This window comes from Centruroides vittatus, unplaced genomic scaffold (assembly GCF_030686945.1).
Source record: "Centruroides vittatus isolate TY-2023 unplaced genomic scaffold, ASM3068694v2 contig_370, whole genome shotgun sequence".
NCBI classification, from domain to species: Eukaryota; Metazoa; Arthropoda; class Arachnida; order Scorpiones; family Buthidae; genus Centruroides; species Centruroides vittatus.
In genome coordinates, this window is record NW_027122193.1 from 1,584,271 (window position 1) to 1,609,703 (window position 25,433).

General features: G+C 28.6%; 1 protein-coding gene across 1 annotated transcript in view; it reads right to left on the minus strand.

The window, feature by feature from the left end:
• The window catches only part of LOC136975295 (tetratricopeptide repeat protein 28-like), a 91,246-nt gene that overhangs the window by 37,608 nt on the left and 28,205 nt on the right, over positions 1–25,433 (minus strand). The window contains exons 2-8 of the mRNA XM_067270337.1: positions 21,211–21,468; positions 18,922–19,069; positions 17,123–17,395; positions 9,332–9,490; positions 5,246–5,688; positions 2,069–2,617; positions 13–192 (exon numbers count right to left, since the gene is read on the minus strand). Of these exons, the coding sequence (XP_067126438.1) occupies positions 13–192; positions 2,069–2,617; positions 5,246–5,688; positions 9,332–9,490; positions 17,123–17,395; positions 18,922–19,069; positions 21,211–21,468 (2,010 nt within the window). The remainder of the gene's footprint in view (positions 1–12; positions 193–2,068; positions 2,618–5,245; positions 5,689–9,331; positions 9,491–17,122; positions 17,396–18,921; positions 19,070–21,210; positions 21,469–25,433) is intronic.

The following is a 25,433-nucleotide window of genomic DNA, read 5'->3' on the forward strand; positions in this document are numbered from 1 at the left end:
TTATAAAATTACCTGAACATGTTTCATCATTTGGGCAAGAGCTAGAAAATATTTTTGACATTCTAAAGCTTCTTCATAATTTCCCAAAGCCAAATGCGATAATCCTAAATTGCAATAGGCTCTTCCCATACTCATACGGTCTTGTAAATCTTTTGCCAATGCTAAATCTCTTTCATAGTAATGAACTGCTTCCTAATAAACAAATTAGACTATTAAAATTTATTATACCATTGATATCAGAATTCAATATCAAACTTAGACTTTTATTAGAAAAAAATATTACCACATAAACACTTTATATATCATAGTAACATAACTGAAATACAATTATTTAAATATAGAATGTTCCAAAAAGTTCTGTCTCATGAAAATATTTCAAATCCATTAAATGCCAACATAGCCATAAAATTCTTTATTAATAAGCATGATCTATTGTACAATAAATAACATTAAAAATGAATTAAGTTTCTACAAATATTTTAGTTAAATAGAAATGTATATGATTAATAATTTTTTGCTGTCATTTTTGTACAAAGTGTATTTGCTAATTTGATATTATGTACAATACATCATTTACCTTTATCAAAAATGATAAACCATGATTTTTTTTATAAAGAATATACTGGCCTCAGTGAAGAAAATCTCCAAAACACACTTGACAACCTTACAGGTACAGAAACTGCCATCAAGCATGCACTGATGAATAGTTTTCAAATTAATACCATTTCTTCTTAGATGTACAAAAAACACAATACAATATAAAATTTTCCTTAAATGACTGTTTTACATTCATAATTATTTTGCTGTGGAAAGTCATAATACCAGGGATGTCAAGTAATTGTTCTGCTGTCAAAAGCTGTAATAGTGATGTCAAGAATTTTCATATATGCAGTTTTTATATCAGTGCCAATGTTATTGTTAATAAAACAATATTTTGGTTTGCAAACTCACACTTGGCAGTGCGTTCATTACAGATCACAATGCCTTTCACTGTTACTTTAAAGTATATATAATGTGATAATAATTCCTTCAAACTGTTTATATTAGAATAAACTTTGGAATAATTAGTAATGAAATAAATCTGTAATGCACTGCCAAGCATAAGTTTGCAAACCAAAATATTGTTTTATTAAAAATGACATTGGCACCGATATAAAAACTGTATATAATAAAAATTCTTGACACCAATATTACAGCTTTTGATGTTGGAACAATTTCTTAACGACCCCAATATCATGACTTTCCATAGTGAAATAATTATGAATGTAAAACATAGTCACTGAAGGAAAATGTCATACTGTATTGTGTTTTGTGTACATCTAAGAATAAACGGTATTAATTTGAAAACTATTGATCAACGCATGCTTGATGGCAGTTTCTGTGCCTATAAGGTTTACAAGTATATTTTTGAAGATATTAATATAGACTAATATAATTCTTTAATTTTTTAAATATTTTTAAAATAAAAATAATTTCAACATTGTGTTATTTAAAAATTTAAATTTTGTCAAAAAGAATTAGAATTAAAATGATGAACATGATGAGTGCACCTCACTAGTGGACATTTCATAAAACGCAACTTTTTCGACTCAAGAAGAAACGAAGAAAAGTTTTTAAGTGAAATGAAAAATATCTATAAAAATTGATATCTCAAGAATGAATGGATTGAACTTGATTAATTTGATACAGGGGTAAAAATTAGCAAGTGATGACAATACTCATATTTTGTCTGGATGGCACATATATCTTTAGTTTTTTAATAAAATGTGAATTGGGATAGACAGAAAATGTTGTTAAGCCATTTGTTCGTTCATTTGCTCACTTACTTGACAGCTTGCCTCTACTGAGCCGTATGATTTTAATTTCAACAAAACATATTATTAAACATATATAAAAAATTTATTTATAAAAAATGTTAAAAAATATATATATATTAAAAATAACACTAAAAATATCATCATCTTCCTAAAATCCTTTTAAATCTATTATATAAAGAAATTAATATCACTATCAACTTATTTCTGCTTTTAGATCTAATACTATTTCACTTAACAAGTAATTAACATACCTTATAATTTCCTAAGCAATAATGAACATAACCCAAAAAGTGACAAGCTTTTGCTTCTCCTTCCACATCTAATATTTCTTGAGAAAGTCTTAAAAAACTTTCATAATAAGGTACTGCTTGAGCAAATTCTCCTCTTGAGCTATGGCAATTTCCAAGATTGCATAAGGCACAAGCTTCACCTGCTGTATCTTTAAGTTCCTGTGCAATATTTAAATGACTATGATAATGTAAGAGAGCCATTTCATGCATTCCTAAGGCTTGATATGCTACTGCAAGATTTCCATGAGTGGATGCTTCTGCACTTCTATCATTAACTTCTTTAGAAATTGTTAATTCTTGTTTATGAAACTTAATTGCTTGTTCATAGCGACCCATAGCACTATATGCATTTCCAATATTGCCATAAGCTCTTCCCATTCCTGCTCTATCTCCTAAAGTTCTAGCAATGTTCAGATGAGCTTGATGTAATTTATCTGCTGCATCAAAATCTCCAAGAAGTTGATAGACAATACCTAAATTTGAACAGGCTCTACCTTCTGCAACTTTATCCTGTATATTAAAAAAATGTACACTTTAGATATTTAGAATGTATCATTCTTACTAAAATAATAAATAAATAAAATATTTTAACAAAAAGATACTGTATTCAAATCTTCACAAATAGTTACATAATGCAAAAAGATTGAAAATGATGAATCTTTTAATAATTTTAATGTCCATATTTATCATTTATAAATATGTTACTATGGATCATGTATAAATATGAATTATTGTAAGTCATAGCATAAAATTAACAGTTCTTATAAGAACTGTTAATGTTATGTTATGACTTATTCCTGTGAATATAAAAGTAAATCTTAATTTGTAAAATGAGGTACTTATTTCATTATTAAAATTCAATTTCTCTATAAATATTGACCTTATAAGTACAGCAGAAGCCTCCAGGAAGAATGACCAAAGCTAAGTTACATAGTGGCTATGCCAAGAGGCATTTAATTTAAGGTCTATAACACCAGTTAGAAATTTTACAAAAGAGAGTAAGCCTCATGGCTAACAAAAATGCCAAAATATTACAAAAACTTTTCACATTTCTGACAAAATTATTGGTTGGTATGCACCTACAAGGTATGACCAAAATCTATTTTGTGATTCAAATGCTAGGACATGATGAAGCAGAGACAACTAAGCTCTATGACCTTTAAAAAAAAAACTATAAAGAAATTAAGATATCAAGAAATTTTAATTATAATAGTTGACTTCAATGCCAAGTGTGACTTGGGAAGATAAGAAAATGAGGTTGGTTCTTTTGGTCTGGAAGTAAGAAATGAAAATGGACAAAAACTAGTAAAATTATATAACATATATCTGCTTGGCATCAGCAATATCTGCTTCAAGAGTCTTGCTATTATAAGGCACACACAAGGGGTTTTATCCAATAAAATGTACAAACTGACTTCATTTTAATATAAATGCATTAACTCCCATATAGAAATTACCAAGTGTAAGGCAAGACCTGATGGAGATTATGAATCAAATCACAAACCAGTAATTTGTACAGTTAATTAAATTCAAGAAATTGCCATTAAAGAAAACTTCACAAAAGCAGAATATTGTATATCTGATTAACCCAAATGTTGTTCTGATATACATATATTAGAGACAGATATGTGCATGCAATTGAGAAAAATCTGACAAGTATTTCAACTATAGCTGATATAAATAATAGCTAAAAAAATTCAGAGACAATTTTATCTGCTGTCAAGAAGACAATCAACAACACTGTCTCCAAGGCAATGATTCCATGAATTACCAACAAAACTTTAACTCTTAAGAAACAAGAGATAGACAAAAATTAGTGGAAATATAGCATTAAATCAAAATTTCAAACAATGTAAGAACAAAATGTAGACAGAATATGAAAAATTTATACAACTAAGTGAATGAAAAAACTAATGAATTAACAAAATGATACCTTGATAAGAGAATCCACTATAAACCTAGGCTTCAATCAAAAAAAAATTTAACTCACAAAGATCTGCTAAGCAGCAACAGGGTCATTCTCTATTCACTATGTTTGAAAGATATGTGTAAAATTATGTATATATATATATATATACACATATTTTAAATATTTTCAAATGTATTCTGTTATCCTACAGAAAAACTTGTTGTAATCAATATTTTGTTTTTCAATAATACAGAAATAATGATCAGAAAGTCATAAAAAACATAAATTTCATTTTTTATTAGAACAATGACTTCTTTATTCTAATTAGCAAATACACTCAAACCTGTTTTTGTGCGGTCTTTTTTTTGTGCGATTTTTTATTTGTGCGATTTGTTTTGTGTGATTTTTTGTGTGCGGTATATGAATTTCAATCAAATTGGTGTACTGCACAAAAATAATTGCACAAAACACATTGCACATATAAAAAATCGCACAAAAACAGGTTTGAGTGTACATTATTATAAAAATAAGATGCTTTGAACTGAATAATTGACATTTTATGAAAACATTTCTCATACTACAATAGGTTTCTGGTTGAGGGACTCGTCTTCATTATTTCCATAGGATTTGCTTTGTATGTGACTTTAATGATATTTTGATGTATTATCATTTGTTAGATAACTACTCCGCATCAAATTTTTAAAATATTTCTTAATGAATTAAAAAAATCTCTCTCTAAATTTAAAAGATAATGTATTAATTTAGTTTAATAAATGTCTGAAAGTTTAACATTTTGGTAATTTAAATAAAATCCACAGCCCATCTCTGAAAAAATATTTTTATATCTTTTATGATTTATATGAACAGTTTACACTTGCATGAGTAAAACCCAAATAACTTTTTCATTCTTTATTACAAAAAAAATCATAGCTGATGCACAAAGGGCAAAAAAAAAATAGTTTTGTTATTACAGTATATCATTATTACTAATAAAAGAAAAAACTGATTTAATGAAAAATATGAAGAATCATTCTATGAAGAAATAAAATACCACATTTAAATTTTAATGTTACATGTATATTATTTCAAAATCAAAATATATTCCAAGCAACTTTAAAAATAATATATTATTAATAAATTCAGTTTTAATTACAAAACTGTTGATAATTAATTTGCTTTGCATTTACTATCATAAAATATATTTGTAGCAATGACAAGAAATAACATACCTTTGTGCTCAATGCCATATCCAATTGTTTCTCATGCCATTTTTTTGCTTGTTGATAATCACCCATGCATCTAGCTGCATGTCCAAGACCTGCATAAGCTCTGGCTTCTATAGTTTTGTCTCCAAGTTCTTGAGCAATTCTTAAAACATGGCTATGAAATGTGATTGCTTGTTCAAAGTTTCGTCGATAATGATGAGAGGATCCAAGATTACTGTAAGCTCTAGCTTCTTCAACTTTATTTCCAAGTTGTTTAGCTAAACAAAGATGTTCTAAATGACAATCTACGGCCTTTCCAAAATCTCCCATTGCTAAATAAACTGCGCCCACATTGCCTATTTCACGAGCTTCTTGTAATCTATCTCCCATTTGTCTGACTAACTGTACACATTGTTTATGACTTGCAAGAGCATTGGGATAATCTCCAATTGCAGTGTATACATGACCTGGAAACATTAATATAAAATTAAAATTAATATTTAATATTATAAATTACATATATATATATATATATGTATATATATATAATTAGCATTTACATAAAAACTACTACTACATAATACTAAAATACTAAAAGTGTACATAATGGAATTTAATATATAACCTTAAATAAATAAGACAAAACCTTTCACGCTTTCTTTCTAACAGTTTAATCACTAAGTACAAACGTTTTCAGTCATTTTTAATGGCCTTCTTCAGATACAATAAGGTTGGTTGGAATGTCTGTTAGCAGATATTTAAATGACATCACTGTTTACAAAGGTTTCTTCTTACTGGTGATGTCATTGCTAATAAAGTTTAAACAATATCGACATTGTTAATTATCTTTTGAGTTTAACCAAGATGTGCGAATGACTATTGATGATAAGATAATTGTTAAAATTGGAAAATAAAAAAAGAGATAAATTTAGAAAATGCTCAAAAGATTGCAATGGGCTGGATGAGGGTGGATTGGCCTATTTAATTTAAGGGGTTATCGAGGAGTGATTGCCATGCGGTGGAGAGCAAGTCTGCATCTCAAGTCAAGAATAAGAAATATAACATTTAGACTGGTAAAGAAAAAGGTTGTTTATTTTGCCATGTTGATTAATTTATTATTTTTCATCTCTGTTATAAACTGAATTACTTTTTAAAATGAATCGCTTCTATTAAGTCAGCATTCATGGAAACTCTTAAATAAGATTTAATAATTTTAAGAGTGGAAAATAAACACATTACTGAAACTTGGGTTGGAGGCAATACTGCAAAGGTCAATGTTATACCTTGGATAATGTCTGGATAGTGCAGTATTGATGTTTTAACATCCAAATTTGAAGAACTGTCAATTTGATTTACTTTTTCCAGTACATTGTAAAAATCATCAAATTTTGTAAGATTTCCTTTCCTGTCTGTGCTCATATTAGAACTCAAGCTTAATTTTGAGGGTAGAGATAAATTTTATAAAAAAAATTTTGAACACCAATAACGAGTAAAATATTCATTAAGTTCGATCACACTGGAGATATGATACATGACCCCTTCTATGTCTGCACCCTGTCGACCTTTAATTAACAACCAAAGTTTAATAGCATTTATACAGCATAATAGCTACTGTGCCAAATTTCTTTTCTTAAACTTTATCCATTTCAAGATATTGTTTAATATCTCAGAACAGAGAATAAAGAAATTAAACAAATTAGATGCCAACACATACATGAACTATATCCCTTTAATTGACATTTTTTGAGTTCAGGAGGTCTCCAAACATGAAGATTTGTAAAAAAAAGTTGAAGGTCAAATTTGGCATGATTCCAATACTTTTCCACTTTATATACACAACAAGTTGGGAAAGTAAAAAGGAATTGGTGTCTGTTGATTTTTGACAACTCTGACTCAAACACCAAAACTCCATGACTCCAACTCCAGAGCCCTGTAATTTGGAAAAATTCAATCTGATAAGTGGAACCATTAAATATGATAGGAAGAAATCAGAATAGAAAATTTTTTACTCATTGCAGGAAAATATTGGAATATTGCAGAATTGAGTAAAAACAAAGTGAACATAAAGCAGAGTCAAACTACCTTAAAAAACCTGTCAAGACATCTTGACCTTGGCAGATTTGATGAAAGCCAAAGTGTCAAAGAATTCTTGACTATGTATGAAAAAAGGTTAGCTTTAAAAAAATGGGTATTTGTGATGTAGAATTTTTTGATTTTAGAAGAGCTGAGTCATAAAAGTTGTACAAAAGATGTAAACTGTGAATACACATACATATGGAATAATTTATGGAGTGACATTTAGTGACAAAAACACTAGCAACAGTGACTGAACAATTATATCAACATGTCACAAAGCAATAATTTATCTTATCTTCATTACAATTAAATACAATAATAAGACTGATGAATAATCAGGGTTCATTCAGAAAGTTATCCAAAAGAACCTATTTTTGCCCAGGCAAAGGTCATTCACACCACCCACCGCGCTAACCACCTCAGATGGCTGGAGGCGATCTACATATGCCTTAATGCTATTAATGAAGGAAATTGCATTAACTACAAGGACGAAATAGCTCTATCGACAGCATGGCAGGCCCTACCAGATAAAACTATAAGTTAGAACTCAACATGCTTAGCGCGCAGGTCCGTATTGACATCATCAGGTTGGGACAACATTCCGGATCATATTTTTTCACAACTTTGAATCAAAGCGTATTCCATTAGGGGATCGTTACCTGATGAAGAACCATTAGGTTCGAAAACGTTTGTAATTACTTTGTTGTGGATGATACGCGCACTGGTAAAAGGCATTTAGATACGTGAAACAGATAGTTATCAGAAAATTATTAGCAAACATTTAATTGTAGACGTTGCTGTATGAAATATGAGATGTTTAGTTGCAAATTATGTATTATTTTTTAATTAATGGTGGAATTGGTGTGAATATTTTTTTAAGAATATAAGAAAAATATATAAAGATTTATTTTTATTTAGAGCAGTGGTTCTTAACCAGTGGTCCATGGACCACTGGTGGTCCCTGAAAGCACCCAAAGTGGTCCATGAAGTCATCCTAAAATTATTAAATAAATGACGACAAGTTTTGTCAGTTCAAATTTCAAATACATTTTGCTTATTTAGTGGATTCTTTTGCACAGACTAAATAAATTGAACCTTCATCTACAACAGTCAGGAAATATGAAATTGGAAGGCACTAGCAATATATTTGCATTTGAAGATAAAATCAGTACGTTTATCGCTAAAATTGACCTATTGATCAGCAAATTTGAAAGAGAGAATTTTTCTGCATTTGATACATTGAACCCAATTATTGACAGTGTGCTGAGATGCCCACCAGTGGCTGAGCGGTTCTGTCGCTAAACACTGAGAGTTTGATTGCGGGTTCCCACTGCGTTCGGACGGGCTGGCCACGTGGAGTTCTCTGGGTTTTCTCCGCGTTTGTAACACCTAAATAGGGGCCAGTTTCCTTTAAAAGACCTCCTGAAAGGTGTTATTCAGAAACTGATCCACAATCCTTTCATAGTCAACATTTCTGAGGTGCCGGATAAAATACAAAAAGAGTTAATTGAAATGTAACACGATAGTAACTGCAAGAATACTTTCAAGACAGGAATTAATCTTGAAGATTTTTGGAGCCATAAAGCTATTGCTTTCTCTAAAATTCGAGAAATTGCTTTACGGTACCTAACTTTATTTTCAACCACATATTTATGCGAGCAAGGATTCTCAGTGCTTTTGATAATTAATTAAAAATTAACATCGAAATCGGTTGGATGCCAGTGCTGACATGCGTTTGGCTTTTAGTAGCACTGAACAAAGAATCCAGCAGTTGGTAAACACTATGCAGTTACAAAAATTGCACTAAAATAATATAATTAATGTAACATTTTCGCAAATAATATAATACTCTTGGTTTCGAATAATTTTATACATGTTTAATTTATAGGTCGTCTTTATAAGAACTTATATTACTGCCAAACAGCTCGTGGTCCATGGCAAGAGAAAAATTTTGATAAATGGTCCCTCATCACTAAAAGGTTAAGAACCACTGCACTGATTTAGAGAGAGATGTAATAAATAACAAATACTTGCCTAAACTTGTAAGAGCACAAGCAGCAGCTTGCGTATCCTTGCATTTCATTGCCAAAACTAATTGATATCTGTGACTTGTAAGTGCCTCTTTATAATTACCTTTAGAAAAATATGCAGATCCTAAATTTCCATGAGCTCTACACTCACCCGCTTGATCTCCTACAATTAAAATATAAGAATTTTTTAAGAAATTTTAAAAAATGTTAGTTTTAAATAAAAAAGATCTTTTCTATACTGTATAAACATGTGGCAATGAAATTCGAAAAAATTATTATACATTTTATAGAAATTTTAATTATCATTTTTAAAACTAAGATATTATGTATATTAACAATTAAATATAATAATAATAATTATAACAACAGTAATTAGAAATTTTAAAGCTAATTTACTTATAAAATATGCAAAGAAAATTTTTGTAGAAGGTAATTCTACATATTCAACTAGATCTTATCTCTTTCAAAGTATTGAAGATAAAATCGAAATAATAAAAAAATCCAGCAAGAAGTTGTGTAACTTTCCCAGCTGTTAAAAAATAACTTTTACAGTATATTTTTAATTATAATAAATAAAATTGTGTATGGTGCCATCTGTTATGAGATTTTGTTATAAAAAATGTTTATATTTTTAATTATTATAAAATGGCAAAAGGCTTAATTTTGAGGGTAATGATTAGTTTTATAAAAAATTGCAAATGCAAATGAATAACACCTTCATTAAGTCCCAACCCATCTTGAAATATGACACGTGACACCTCTTTATCTCCTTAGGGTATGTCCTATGTGGCAGCATCCAGCGACTGTGAGCATGAACACGCTTCCAAGCAGAAGTGTACAAACTGGTTCAAGCAACTGTGAGTGTCCGGAGTAACCGTATTTAGCATGCAGCGACCACCAGATGATGCTTCTACACACACATGCAGGAAGCAGCTACCAAGTAAGTTTGATTGCCGTTTCCACTGTTCATGCTTCCAAAGAAGAAAATGGCTGATTTTGTAGATGAGTTAAACAGAATGACAAATAAATTGCATATATATATGTTGTATGTACTTTAATTAATAATCTTTAACATAATTTAATAATTTCTGATTTTATAAATGTAACATTTTAAAAATAAAACTTTTTTTAACTTATTATTCTATGAAGATTCTTTACATTTGTTTGTATCTAGTTAGTGATAACAGTTACCTGTCAAATTTACCGTTTTAAGGCTTGTCATATTTTCCATAGCAAGCATTTGATGAAGTCATCTCGCCGCTATTTTGCAAACAACACACGTCCACTATGGACAGAAGTCACTCGCAAGGTGGACATGCATACAAAGATTATTTCTGCTTGTGATCGTGGGACACTGCCACGTAGCACGTACCCTTACTCCCTTGACCTTTAATCACCAAAGTTTAATAGCATCAATGTCCCTTACACACAAACTACCACACCAAATTTTATTTCTTCATCATTAACCCATCCCGAGACATTAAATGAAATACATGCCAACACACACACACATCAATGGAATTTGTTTTTTTTTTTTTTTTTTTTACTGTTTTGAGTTCAGAAGTCTCAAAATTTGGAAATTTGGAAAAAATTGAAGGGTCAAATTTGACAAAATTCCAACACTTTCCCTTGTTATGTATACATAACAGCCAGGAAAGTAGAAGTAATTATATCCAATACAAAAAAAATCCAAAAATAATATACATAAGATTCCCATTCTTTTAGGTAGATTAAAAGTTTTTGTTAAAGTTTTGATTATTCATACATATTTTAGCAAATATACTTTTTATGTATGATTTTGTGTTCATTACTATCAAAAATGTGAGATCTGGATAAGTGATCAGAAGTATTACATATATACACACAGGGTGTTTTTTTTTATCTTGAGACAATGAAATAACTTACTTGGATCTCATTATTTTAAGAAAAAGGTTTCTAGAAAAGTTGTAGGGTTTCAAAGGCCCAATCAATTGGTGACCTTTGATGTGACCTTCAAGATCATTTGAGGGCCAAGTCTGTTTTTTTCAATGGAAACACATAGTTTTGACCCTGGCAATGGAAAGAGTGGGAAATTTCACAACCTAATATACCTTTGACCTTATGGTCTAGGTCAGCGGTTCCCAATCAGTGGTCTGCAAGAGCTAAAATATGGTCTGCGAAAGATTTAAAACTTTTATTCATTTTAAATTATTATTCCCACATTGATACAAACTGAATTTAATTTTTACTAAAAATGTTATGTTTTCTATTATAATAGTACTGTTAAAGCATGTTACTCGAATTTAACGATTACTTATGTTAAAAGTTTTCATTAAAGTTTATTTTTAGATTGACACAGTTTATTTTTCTTAAACCTTGTGGTCCCTGCTAACAACAATGAAATCAAAGTGGTCCCTGGTCAAAAAAAGGTTGGGAACCGCTGGTCTAGGTCAAAGGTCATGATTATTTTAAGGTTTAAATTGTAAGCTTGTTCTAATGGAAAACCATACTTTTTATTACTGGAATGGGCAGGGAGGTAAAAGTTACATTTATATGGAAAGAGTGGGAAATTTCACAATCACCCATGACCTTGAGTACCCCAAATTTGACCTCTGAAGGTCATCTCAAGCGTGATAATTTTAAGTGTGGCTCAACAAATGCATTGAAGTGGAAGGGCATTATTTCAAACATTTGTTACAAAATTTTTCCCGAAACCAACATCTCAAGCAATGGCAAGAAGTAAGGTGACTCACAAAAAACAAGCACCACAATAGTGGCAGGGGTATTCACTGAAAATAAGCACCTCAAAGAGAGCAGAAAACTATTACTTCCACATTGTTACTCCTGGATAGTGCTAAAAGTAGTGAATGCTTTTAAAGGTCAAAGTAATAAGGTCATGAAAAAATGTAACTTTTACCTCCCTGCCCATTCCAGTAATAAAAACTATGGTTTACCATTAGAAAAAGCTTATAATTTAAACCTTAAAATAATCGTGACCTTTGACCTAGACCATAAGGTCAAAGATATATCTGGTTGTGAAATTTCCCGCTCTTTCCATTGCCGGGATCAAAAATGTGTGTTCCCATTGAAAAAAAAAAACAGACTTGACCACCAAATGACCTTGAAGGTCAAGGTCAAATCCAAGGTCACCAATTAATTGGGCCTACGAAACCCTACAACTTTTTTAGATACTTGGATCTCATTATTTTGAGAAAAACGTAAGTTATTTCATTGTCTCAAGATAAAAAAAACACCCTGTATATAAACTCATTTTAAAAACGTTAAATGCTATTAATAAAATTTACTAATTATGATAACTTTTTTTTGGTGGTTGGTGTTACATTATAAAAATTATTAAAATAGAGCTTAGAATAATATTTAATATGATCTTATCTGATAAAAAGTTTTAAAATTCTTCAGATATATATCTATATATAAATTACATTCATATATATATATATCTGAAGAATTTCAAACTTTGTATACCAACCATCAATAAAAATTTATCATAATTAGTAAATTTTATTAATAACATTTAAAATAAAGTTTTTAAGCTCAACTCAAAGAAAACACGATATATGTTGTAAACATGATTTCAGATACTTTTGTCTCCATTAAACAACTACCTGTGTTTTGAAAATTATAATAAATTGAAGTAGCAATAAAATAAATAAATCTTATTTTTAACCAATCAGATTTTTGATAATATTTTGTCATCAAAAATTTGCATTGAAAATAAGAAAATGAAATGTTTAACAAATTATTTGTTATAAAACTAAATTAGTTGTTTTTTTCTAAAATATGTTTAAATTTTATAAAAAATTAATTTTATCGTTAATTTTTATAAAAATAATCCAGAAACTTCTGCAATATGCACAATAATTTTAATACATACAATGATAATTTTAAAACATAAAATTTCAAAATTAGTCTTTTGATTAGATTGATTTTTGTAGCCTTTTTCTTGCATTTGTTAGTAATCGTGTTATCTAAATACAGTAGAGAGTCGTTAATCCGAACCCCGGTAATCTAAATCGCCGGTTATCCGAACGATTTTCAGTTGGATTGTGTCGTGCTGAATCGAACGTTTTTGATACTAGATTTACTTCTAAAGTATAATTTTCACGTTTTTATATTCTTCAATATATTTATTTTGTTTGTACAAAATAAAGAAATAATTTTTAATGATACAATAGCCTCGATTATTATAATAAAAATTTTCGTTAGGTTTAAAATCGATGAAAATTCAGCACGAAGCAACACGCAACGGAGAAAAATTTGAACATCAGACAGGTTAATATATTTTTTCATACATAATCGGTTATTCAAACAAATCACTAATCCAAACAACCCCAGTCCCCAATTGATTCGGATTTACGACTCTCTACTGTAGTACAAATTGTATCCTCTGATTCTATTTTGTGATAAAAATTTTGAAAATCTAATTTCATTATCATCTGTCAATTACTTAGGACTACATCTTCATATTTTATCATTTTTCATAAAATTCTTATAATTTAAGAAACTAAATTTTTATTGTATTAAACAAACGTCTGGGTAACAGTAATAATATTATATGAAAAATTTCACTATCTGAAAATTTTATTATGGAATAAATTTATACAGTATTATGTAGAAAAATATACACACGCAAAACCTGTGCTCAGTGTTGCTTGGGCATTTGAGGGGATGGGAATTGGTAAGGTTGGGTTGGAAGAGAATGATAAAAACAATGATCTTATTAAATAAAATATAAAATGTACAGTTATTGACCTGAGTGTAAATAGTGAAATTGCAAAAGACAAAATAGTGCTTGGGATAAAGTTGAGACCCCACAGTATTTTGTCTAGGGTTGTGAAGAAGATTCTTGCCAAATTTGATGTGAATGTGTTGAATGGTATAGAACCCCTTTGCCTAACAAACATACATGCATATTTTGACTTTTATATATGTAGGCTTTCATCAAATATCATTGCAAGTGCCAAAATAGCCAAATTGAGACTTTTATAATAAACTGTGCACTGCAAAACAATGCAGCAAATAGTATATTTCCTATTAAAAAATCCAACTGATTACCATGAAAAATGCTTCTGACTTATCAACTGAATGGAAAATATAGAGAATGGCAGATGAGCAGGTGTTCACTCTCACGTCTCAGAACTGCAAATGCAAAATTTAGGAAAGAGAAGGCATCATCAATCCTCAAATTAAAATAATAAGAAATCAAAAATGCAAAGGGAGTCAGGAAATGAATATTTCTCATGCAGTAAATAAATTAAACCAGCTGTAAAGCCCTGGAGCAAGGTAAATGGAAAAAACATTGAATGCTGCAAGTCTTGTAGCATAGAGCAAGCAAAAAAGGATGACATAAAGGACCTCAGAATTTTATAAAAAATTTTTTGAATCCAAAGGATTTGAAAATTATCTTGATGATATGAGTTCATAATACGTCCGACGACAATACTGTCTTTAGAATAAGACTCTCTCATGATGATTTACAACCATGAGATGCATTTCTCTTACTGCCAATGAGAAGTCATGCACACAATGAAGTTCTGAATTGCCTCCAGAACATCCATCTGCCATGTGCATACGTAGTAGGCTGCTCTCAATAAAAAGTTTCAAGAAGGATCTACTGTCCATGTGCAAGTTTCTGAGTCCAGAAAATACAGACTTTACAAATCTTTAAAGTCTGATAATGAAAGTGATAATGCTGATTAAATATTGATTGATTGTACTTTCATTAAAGTTGCAACTATTTTCGATGAGAGCCTTCATATATAGATTTTCCTTTATATTGTATAGCCTATAATAAACAAATTTTAACGATTGTTATCAACATTTGCACACTTTTAATCATATGATGTTGAAAATTCATTTTATTAAAAAGATTCCAATATAGAAGTCTACCATGCTGAGATTCAACTGTATTTACTTATAATAATGAAATTTCTGCCTTGTTTATTTTTAACTTAATGTTGATTTAACTTTTACCATATTGATTGACTATAGTCAGTCAACATGGTGAAAGTTAAATCTAAATTCAATCAGCATATTAGTGAATTCAATGTATTGCTTTCTTCTTTTTCTTATAAATTTTATTTATACTATATTTCCTCAATTCGAGAATGCATTTTTATCTATTTTTACTTTTTCAAAATAGAGATGCATCTTACAATTACATTGTATGTTCACAATCCAAAATAACATTGTTCTGCAATAAAAAATTTATTTCTGCTCTTGTCAAATATTTTCAATGATTTTTATAATTTCAATTGTGCTGAATCCAAATCTGGCAACAGAACTGGCTTAACACCCACCACTTTTGAGAAAAATGAGGTTTTTAAAGGCAAACATGTTCAAAATACCATATTTATTGGCTGCACACATTGCTAATTGGCTAATGAAATACAAATAAATTTATGTTAAGTACTCCTTTTTCATAATTCTATACATTTCAAACTGGAACATTTAATGACATGTTTCTTCCTTTTATAATCTTCTTTTGAAGTCTCACTGCAGAGTCCAGAAATAATCCACTAACATGTTCTCTTTCTACCTTCTGCTATACCACTTTTCCATTTGAGAAAGAATCTGATGGAACCTTTCTCCATGTTCATCAGAAACAGCTCAGGCAGGAAAAAAATTGAAATGGAAATACAGTAAATGCATCTGGAATGACATATTGCAACCCAGTGTTTGGTAGGATTCAGTAAAAAAATGAAAATAAAGGATTCAGTAATAGAAAAATGCAACCCCTGGATGCAAGTCTCAATATTTTTAAGAATTTTAAAAAAATGCTGAAAAAAATTGAGACTTGAATCCAGAATAGCCTTAGGATATGCACCTTTAAGGCTGGAATGTAACCATTATCCAGTCTTATGAATGTATTTACACTATAGCACATAAATCCAATAATTTAAAATTGATTCGTTTTTCTCAAAACTGCTTAGAATCAAGGATTTTTGACTATTACATATAGGTTTATGTTAAACTTATATGTAATAGTCAAAAATCTTTGATCACATGAACTTATTTTAACATAAAATATCTAAAAGTCAGGTAGTCATTAGGTTGTCTTTCCTTGTTTGTATCAGAGAAATATGATATATTATTTACTTACTAAATCGCTTTTCTCTCATATTATAAAATAATTGAATTTTAAATAAATGATTATATTTTACCAGATACATATTTTTAAACTCTCACCTTTTTCTCCCATTGTGATGCTTTGTAATAAATAAATAAATATATATGTAATATGTGAATATAATACACAATTTTAATTAATTAAACCTAATAATCTAAAATTAATAATTAAATAATAAACTACAATAATAAATTAAACAAACTTATGATTAAAAATAAAGGAAAAGTTTATATAAAATAATTTGTTATTATTACAGTAATGAAACTTTTATAATATCAAATTCTACATCTAATCTATTCATGATAGTAATTTTATAATTATATGGAAATTTTACATTAACTAAGTTTTAAATTTCAAATTCAAAATGAACATCTATTATAAAAACTAAATTTTTAAAAAACTAATCATTTGTATATATGATAATAATTAATAATCCAAATTTTAGAACATAATACTTAGATATTACTTAACAATTTATTCAAACTATTGTTCATTATAAGTTTTAAAATTTAATATACTTTCTGAATAATATCCTTATTAATATCTATTATAATCAGACACTTCCAATTGTTATAACTAAAGATTGATAATAAATAACTGAATTGAAATACAAAACTAATTATTCTTATTTTAAATTATTAAATTTGAAAAGTAAAATATTGTTACCTAGTGATTTTGCCACTGCAAGATCTTGTTGCATATAAGCAATTGCTCTTTCTAAACTGCTTAAAGCCCAATATGCTGAACTTAAGGCTGAAAAAACAGAACCACGTAATTTTAAGCTGCATGTTCCAATACGTAATGCTGATTCAAGTACAACTACAGCAGCAGCATGATGGCCAGATGCTAGTAATTCTTGTCCAATTACAGATGTAATTACAAAAGGAGATTTGTCAAGACGCATTGTTTGTAACTGACAATAAGTTGGTTCAAGTGTAGCTAGAAAAAAATTCCAATTTTATGAATAACTTAATATATACATAAAAGTACTCATTTTTAGTTAAGAAATTTAACTTTTTTTAAATTAATAAATACTTTAAAATAAGTTATCTAAATTTCATACTAAAATGTTAAAAATAACATCTTATTAGTATAAAAAATGCCTTTTCATTTTTTATTAAAATTTGAAAAAATAAAATGACAGTATAACTAAAAAAAACAAAACAATGATATCTAATTATACAAATTAAGTTCATAATAATTAATATATAAAGAAAAAATAAATAATTTAAGTTTATAAAGTATAGAAAAAGTAATAAAACAAATAACATTAAATAAATCAATATTAAAAATGATCTAAAGTTTTAAAATGTTTTTATAGTATATCAGTTGTGTTATATTATAAATACTTTTTTATGAAACAAGCCTAAAACTACAGTAGAGTCCTGTACAACACAGGGAATTTGTGTTATTGAAACCTGCATTATCACCCGATTTATGAAAGTTTAAACCTTGGCCTATAAGTTGAAAAAAAAATGTATACCTCTGATCGACAAAATTTGAGGGTTGTTGCTTGCTTTATTTGCGCATTGTATGGAACTCTACTGTAAATTGTTTTTATTTATGCTTATTAAAATTAATATTATTTATAATTTATGCAGTCAATTCAAAGCTTATGGCTAAATTATGCATGTTATCCAAATAGGAATTAAAAATATGTTCGTCTGAAAATTTTTTTAACAAAATGCATAGCAATTTTTTTTAAATGTATAAACATTATTTTAAAATACTTAAAGAAATTATTTTTGATTAATTTTGAATTAAAACAAAATAATTTAAAAAGCACATTCAATTTTCTCTTAAATCTGTATCTCTTGTAACAGACTCATCTTTGCCACTGTACATTCAAATTTCTTAGCTATCAATTTTGGAATGAAGAGTTTCAGAGTTTGAATCTGAACACATTCTCAAATTGCAAAGTATATCTGTAATATTTTTTTCAAAAATACTATTTTGTTATTTGTCAAAAATTTGTATAATATTATGACATATATAAGAGTAAGAACATTACAGTAGACCCCTCCTATAACATGGTAGATATGTTCCATGTTATATGAATCCGTGTTGTACAAGTACTAGATTTTATAAATACATGAGCCATTCACAGCCCAAAGCAATTAACTTACTTGTTATATTTAAAATAACTTTCTTTAGTAATCAGGCTTAAGGCACTACATGACAACAATAGTGTGTTATATGAACACAATCACAATTTTTCCGCCATGTTATACGAATCCATCTTATATGAACCCATGTTATAGGGGAGGTCTACTGTATATGCAAATAACATTGATTTATATTGGAAGTATTCATTTATAATAAATATCTACAGTTTGTGTTTTTATGCAAACTTTATAAAAACCTAAATAATGTACACTTTACAAATACAATATAATACAACTAAAAAATTATTTTAAATTAAAATTATGTAAATTTAAGTTATCTTTAATTTAAAATATACATACCACGTAATGGTGATTTCATAGCAGCTTCTACTAATCCAGCAAGTAATTGGAGAGATTTTGAATCTTGTGCAAGTCCCGAGGCAAACGCAGCCAAAGCATCAGCATGTCTACCAAGACATTGAAGTGCAACACCTTGTCGATAATAGGCCTATTAATTTAATATATTAATCACAATTAATTTAATTAATTAATCATTTCTTTTAATTTATTATTACAGTAAAACCTGTCTATGGCAACCACTCACGGTTCCTTCAAAAAGTGGTCTTTTAGACAGGTGGTGCTGTAATATTGTATTTCCTTATGTATTTTGCGCAGTTTTTAGCCATTTCTACTAAGCAAAACTTGAGGTGAACAAAAATAAGCGAATTTTTTCAACGATAGAGCTATATTAGTATTGTATTATATTCTTATCGGATAACTTGATTTACAGGAGTTGTCATGATTTTATAAGATAGATTTAATACCAATATTTTAAAGATTATTACAATACTTGCATTTTCTCAATTATAATGCACACTTTCTTTTTTCTGACTTAATTAATTCAACTTGGTTCTTTTCGTTTGCTCCTCAGTTACATGTATTAAGTCATCGATATACAAGTGTGTCGTATCTCTCCATCACTTTGGTTTTGGTTTTTGTTAATCTTTTTTAACTTTAAAAATACTGTATTTTTTTAATATTTAATACTTTCTTAAGTATAATAAAAAAAATTATTAATTAATAATAAAACTATTTTATTATTTTTTCTCGTAAAATGATTTCATTACATTCTGCGATTGTCCAATGACAATGGCAGAATCGAAAAAGGAAGGTTGCCTGTAAAACTGATTTTTGTGTTAATGTGTTTATTGTTTTTTAAATACTTTGCATGTGAAAATTACTTGGATATAATTTTTCTAAAAATACCATGAAAATAAGGTAGGTTGATACAGAAACTATTTATCGCACATGTAACGTGTATGAGCGTCAAAAAAAAGATAAATAAATAATAATAAATAAAATAAATTTTATCAAATGATGAGACCAGCTGATTAAGTGTATCGTGTACAATATTTTATACCCTAAGGAAAATACTATAGGTCTACAGTAAAATAAATTTCATTTTCCCACAGTTAAACTTTGCAGCTAAATTGCCATTTGGTTGTGTTATTTTATGCAGCATTCGAGAAGTGCTTTACAGCGAACATTCTGAAACCCGTTTCTAAATGCAGTGCTGTAATGTAGCAAACTGTTTCTAAATGTTTGCTGCAAGAGTTCGCTGCAGCAAAGATAAAGCAGCAAAGCAGCTTTTACATCCACTACACGTGTAAAGCAAAATGGACGCTTGTGTGTATAATATGATATTATGCTGTAAAAATAAAAAAGTCTAAGTAACTTTTTTATAAAAATATTTTGATAAAAATATTATGTAAAGATTAAGAAGAATTAAATTTTATAAAATGACTCTAAAAGTTATATAAAGAATAAGAAAATACTATATTTTAAATATAATTATACATCTCCTATCTCTTAAATTCGTTCACATTTTCGGAAAGAGAAATGCTCAATTCTTTATGTCTCTTTATTTAAATATTATAGTTCTTTAACTAAAGCACTACTTTTGGCTGTAACTGGAATTAGAGGATAGATTATGGCATCCATGTTTCGCTCGAGCGGAAAGCGTTTCTAAACTATGATGCAGCGAGGTGTAGCGATAGCTGCTTGTGATGTCATTACACTCTCGCTGCATAAAGAAACACGGCCTTTTCACCTTCTCTGTTAACTTTAACACTATCTTCTAACGACAGCACTTTGCATTTCTTTCGTTTTTCGGACAATTTTGAACAAACTGAAACGAATTTCCTATGTTGCTAGACTAATTCATTAACACCTGCACCTAATTTCAAGGGTGGGAGAAGTGTCTGAGATGGGTTCAAACAAGAGTTTAGACTAATTTAGTATATTAGGAGGGGGAAATGTTGTTGAGATGGGTTCGAACAATAGTTTAGACCAGATATATATATTTGCAGAAGTGGTTGCTTATTACAGTTGTTGTATGTTGTTTCGAACCAAAAATCGATGCCCGCAGTCGCATTACACAGGTGGTTGTTTAATACGGGTAACTAATACAAAGACTCTATGTATAAACTATTCCATGCCAGAAATTTTTGCCGTTTTGACAGGTGCCCGTCAAATGCAGGTTGGTCGCCTAAGCAGTTTTTACTGTATTTGCATTTTATTAATCATATTTATATAATCTAAAACTAAAAACTAGCATAAATAATAAAATTTATTAAAATTATATAATACCTTTGGCCATTTTGGATTGAGTTCTCTAGCTTTAATGGCATCTTGTAAAGCACGGCCATGTTTTGCAAGTTTAATGTATGCTGCAGAACGATTACTATACAATATATGATTAGTTGGATCCAATGCAATTGCTTCAGTATAAAGTTTGATGGCTGAAGAAAAATCTCCATTTTGGCAAGCAGCATTTGATTGACGAACTTTCTCCAGGAACAGAACTTTATTAGATGTACAAGGTTCTGTTTCAATGTCTACTTCTAACTACAGAAATAAGAATGAAAATCTTTTTTTAGTTTACTAACAATATACTACTATTTTAAGACTAAATATACTTAAATAATAATTAAACAGTAGGAAGTTTAATAAAATAAGTCAAATAAAACCATATTTTATAAGTTTCTATAAAATGTGTAAATATTCTATATATATCAGAACTATACTATTCATCAATAACAAAAAATTACATTAGAAAGAAATACTTAAAAACATTAAAGGAGTCAAAATATTTAATTTGATTAAGCTCTTTACAGGATTTTCACTCTGATCTTCAGAGCAGCTACATTTTGATAAATCTAACTGATTATATATGCTTTTGAATCAAACTGATTAAAAATTTTCATACATAAGCTGTCAAAGTGTATAAACTAATGGTTACTCTTAACTATTTGAGAAATACAATAAAATTATAATAAATGTGAAATAATATTAGATGTTTCCTATCTTTGAAAAAGCCCTAGTCAAACTTCTCCCCAAGACTCAGATATTTACTCACCTATGTTTGTACTAGGGTTTCTCATTTCCCAGTCTTTTGCTTGTCCCAGGATTCCGGGATAAAAGTGAACTATTTCCCGGGATAGAATTAATTATTTTTAAGATATACAAAATATCTTAAAATCAAATGATATAATTATTTTTCATTTTTTTAAGTAATTTAATACATTTGCAACCTCCAAAATCATATTAATAATGCTGTGCAAGATATATATTAAAAATTACCTTTGAATTATGTAGAAATTTTCAAATAAAAAAAATTTATTAAAGTTTGCTGGAAACTACATACAACAACAACAACAACTATAAAAATGCTTTGAATTGAGTTGAAAATTTAAAAAAATGAACTTAAAAGTAATTTTTGTGATTTAAATAAAACAATACAAATTATTATTGTAAATTTTTATAATAAGATTTTAAAAAGCAAAGATGGTCAATACTCCCATCACTCAATCTGATTCTTCTTTTAGTAATGAAAAGTCCTGCTACCGAAAATGTTCTTTCCGATTCAATTGATATGAGTGGAACAGTGTTTAATGCATTTAAGAGAAGACAGATGTTATGTGTTTTTCACCTGTACCCTGGAAGATTTCTAATTCATTTTCGAGATTGTAGTACTTTTTTTACTCTCTAGTATTCTTGATTTGTCTGCCTCAGCTGCTTTAATTAATAGTGGCGTCAAGATTATAGCCTGATAATTTGGCAATTCATTTGGCTTTAATAATTAGGTTTATGAAGAAAAACTTCATACTTGCAGACTTCATACTTGTTTGTATCCTTGCCCAATTTGCACAACTGTGTTACAGCTATGCAGTTATTGAAGCTACTGGGCATGGTTAAAAATTAAGACAGCATAAGCACAATTATTCCAGATATTACAGGTTCAGACAATTAAAGAATTTTCAGAGTCTTGCCACAAATAAGCCACATATTGATTATTGACCATTTGTGACATGCCATAACGAGGAAAAATTAAAAAACTAATAAGTAGGTTTAAAATTAATAAATACAAATGCCAGTTTATGAGTTAATTATGCTTTCTATTGGCAAAATTTCCACAACCTTAACATAAAATTAAAAAAAAGTGAACTTTTAAGCAATTTGCGGGATTTCCCGGGTTAAAAAAACATCTGAAATCCCAAATCCCATTTGAGAAATTCTAGTTTGTACCTTGCTCATTTCACACATTGAAATCATCTTAATATTTTAAAAACCAAAACAGTTATAAAAAAAAATTAATAATTATAGTTTTACTTTGGATGATAAGACGACAGCTAGATATAAAGGAAAGCTTAAGCAATTTGACTTGGAATGACCTGATCTCTTACTTTGAATTACACAATCTCTTTAGCAGTGATACAACAAAACAGCTCAATTTTTATGATAACTTTGTGGACAGAACCTGCTATTTTACAAAGAAATTGTTTAAAATTTACAAATTGTTTGACTGTTATAATTATTTAGTAAATGAAATATGGTGGTACAAGTAAAACACATGGCATGGCATACTAAAGGGAAAAGTATAGTCTGCACTGAGCTTAAAAATGTTTTGTCATCACATAGATGCAAACAAGTGAAATTTCCAGTGAAATATCTTAACAAGAGAGCAAGTGTGATGACTTCAGATTATGACATTTCTCACTTTTTCACTGTTGCTAGCATTATCATTTAGTGACGTGAAATGTTCCCTTTTGTTTGAAATAATAGAAAGAAAATTGAGCAATGATAAAGTTTTTATTTCTATTTCAATAATTGTTTTAATTGCCAAGTGTAATTAATTTCTCTGTATGGAAACTTTGATCATTGTCTTCTTGTCCATATATGCTGAAGAAAGCATATTTTTTAATATATATATACAGTAAAGAGTCGTTAATCGAACCCCAGTAATCGGAATCGCCGGTAATCCGAACGATTTTCAGTCGGACTGTGTCGTGCTGAATCAAACGTTTTTGATACTAGATTTACTTCTAAAGTATAATTTTTATGTTTTTATATTCTTCAATATATTTATTTTGTTTGTACAAAATGAAGAAATAATTTTTAACGATACGATAGCCTCGATTATTATTATAAAAATTTTCGTTAGGCTTAAAATCGACGAAAATTCAACACGAAGCGACACGCAACGGAGAAAAATTTGAACATAGGACAGGTTAATATATTTTTCGTACATAATCGGTAATCAGAACAAATCACTAATCTGAACAACCTCAGTCCCCAACTGATTCTGATTTTCGACTCTCTACTGTATATGCAGTATATATACATTGTACTCGCACCAAAAATGAGCCAACGAGCTAATGCATAAATGAAGTTTAAAGTGAGAACATCAAATCACAATGAAAGTAAATACCAGATATCTGTGAGGGTGAGACTGTCTGTACCGCAAGCGAGAGATTCTATTTCTCATTCCTAAATGGTTTCATTTTTCAAGAGCCATATCACTACAAACCTATTGCTTGCTGCTTTTAGTATTACACATTTTTGTAATACCACTGCACATACTGCCATAATTGCCAGTACTTTTATAAAGTGACATTTTTAAGATATGTCATGAATTGTGTTTTCTCCTTTCAAACAAGTACTACTTCCATCACATTCAACTATACACTCATTCAAAACAGGAAATTTGAAAGATTTCTTGACAACTACCACCCTCTCCTTCAGTTTTACACCAAACTAGGTGAATATCTTTCAAGCTAAATTAAAGCATAGTAACTGCATTTTGCATTGTTTTTTTAAAAATTCATGCATACTATTTTTAAGAAATGTTTATTTTTATTTTCATTATTATTATTGTTTTACCTTATCCAATATACTTTTATTTGAATTTTTTTTTATTACTTTTTATTCTCTAACCATTTGCTTAGTCCACATCTGCTATTATTTCATATTTATTATAATTTTATTGTACTTCTCAAATAATAATAATTTTTTAACACATATACAGTCTACAACCATTAGATTATAGACTATCTTAAAAAACTTTTGAATTTAAACTGTTGATTGGTCTGATTCAAAAGTTTATAAGCACATACAGTTGTTTGATTCAAATTATTAGAATGTAGTTGATCTGATGATGGAGTGAAAATTCTAAAAAATGCTTAATAAAATTAACTATTTTGATTCTTTTAACATTTGAGCTTCTCTTTCTAATGTATACTCATGGAGTAATCTGTTCCTGTTTCATGTTTTAATAATAAAAATAAAATAAAATAGAAATTTTAAAACAATACCAATTTATAATAATGCTTTAAAATGCATCTAGTATTTTTTTAATAAAAGAAAACTTTTAAACTTAGAAACACAAGTAGTAGTTTGTGTTACTAAATTTAAAGTACAGTCAAATAGAATCATATAAATTCAAATATTTATAGTAATAAAATATAAAATAAGAATAAAATAATAAATCTACTAGGCCTATCTATATTTCACGTGTTAATCAATATAGTAGA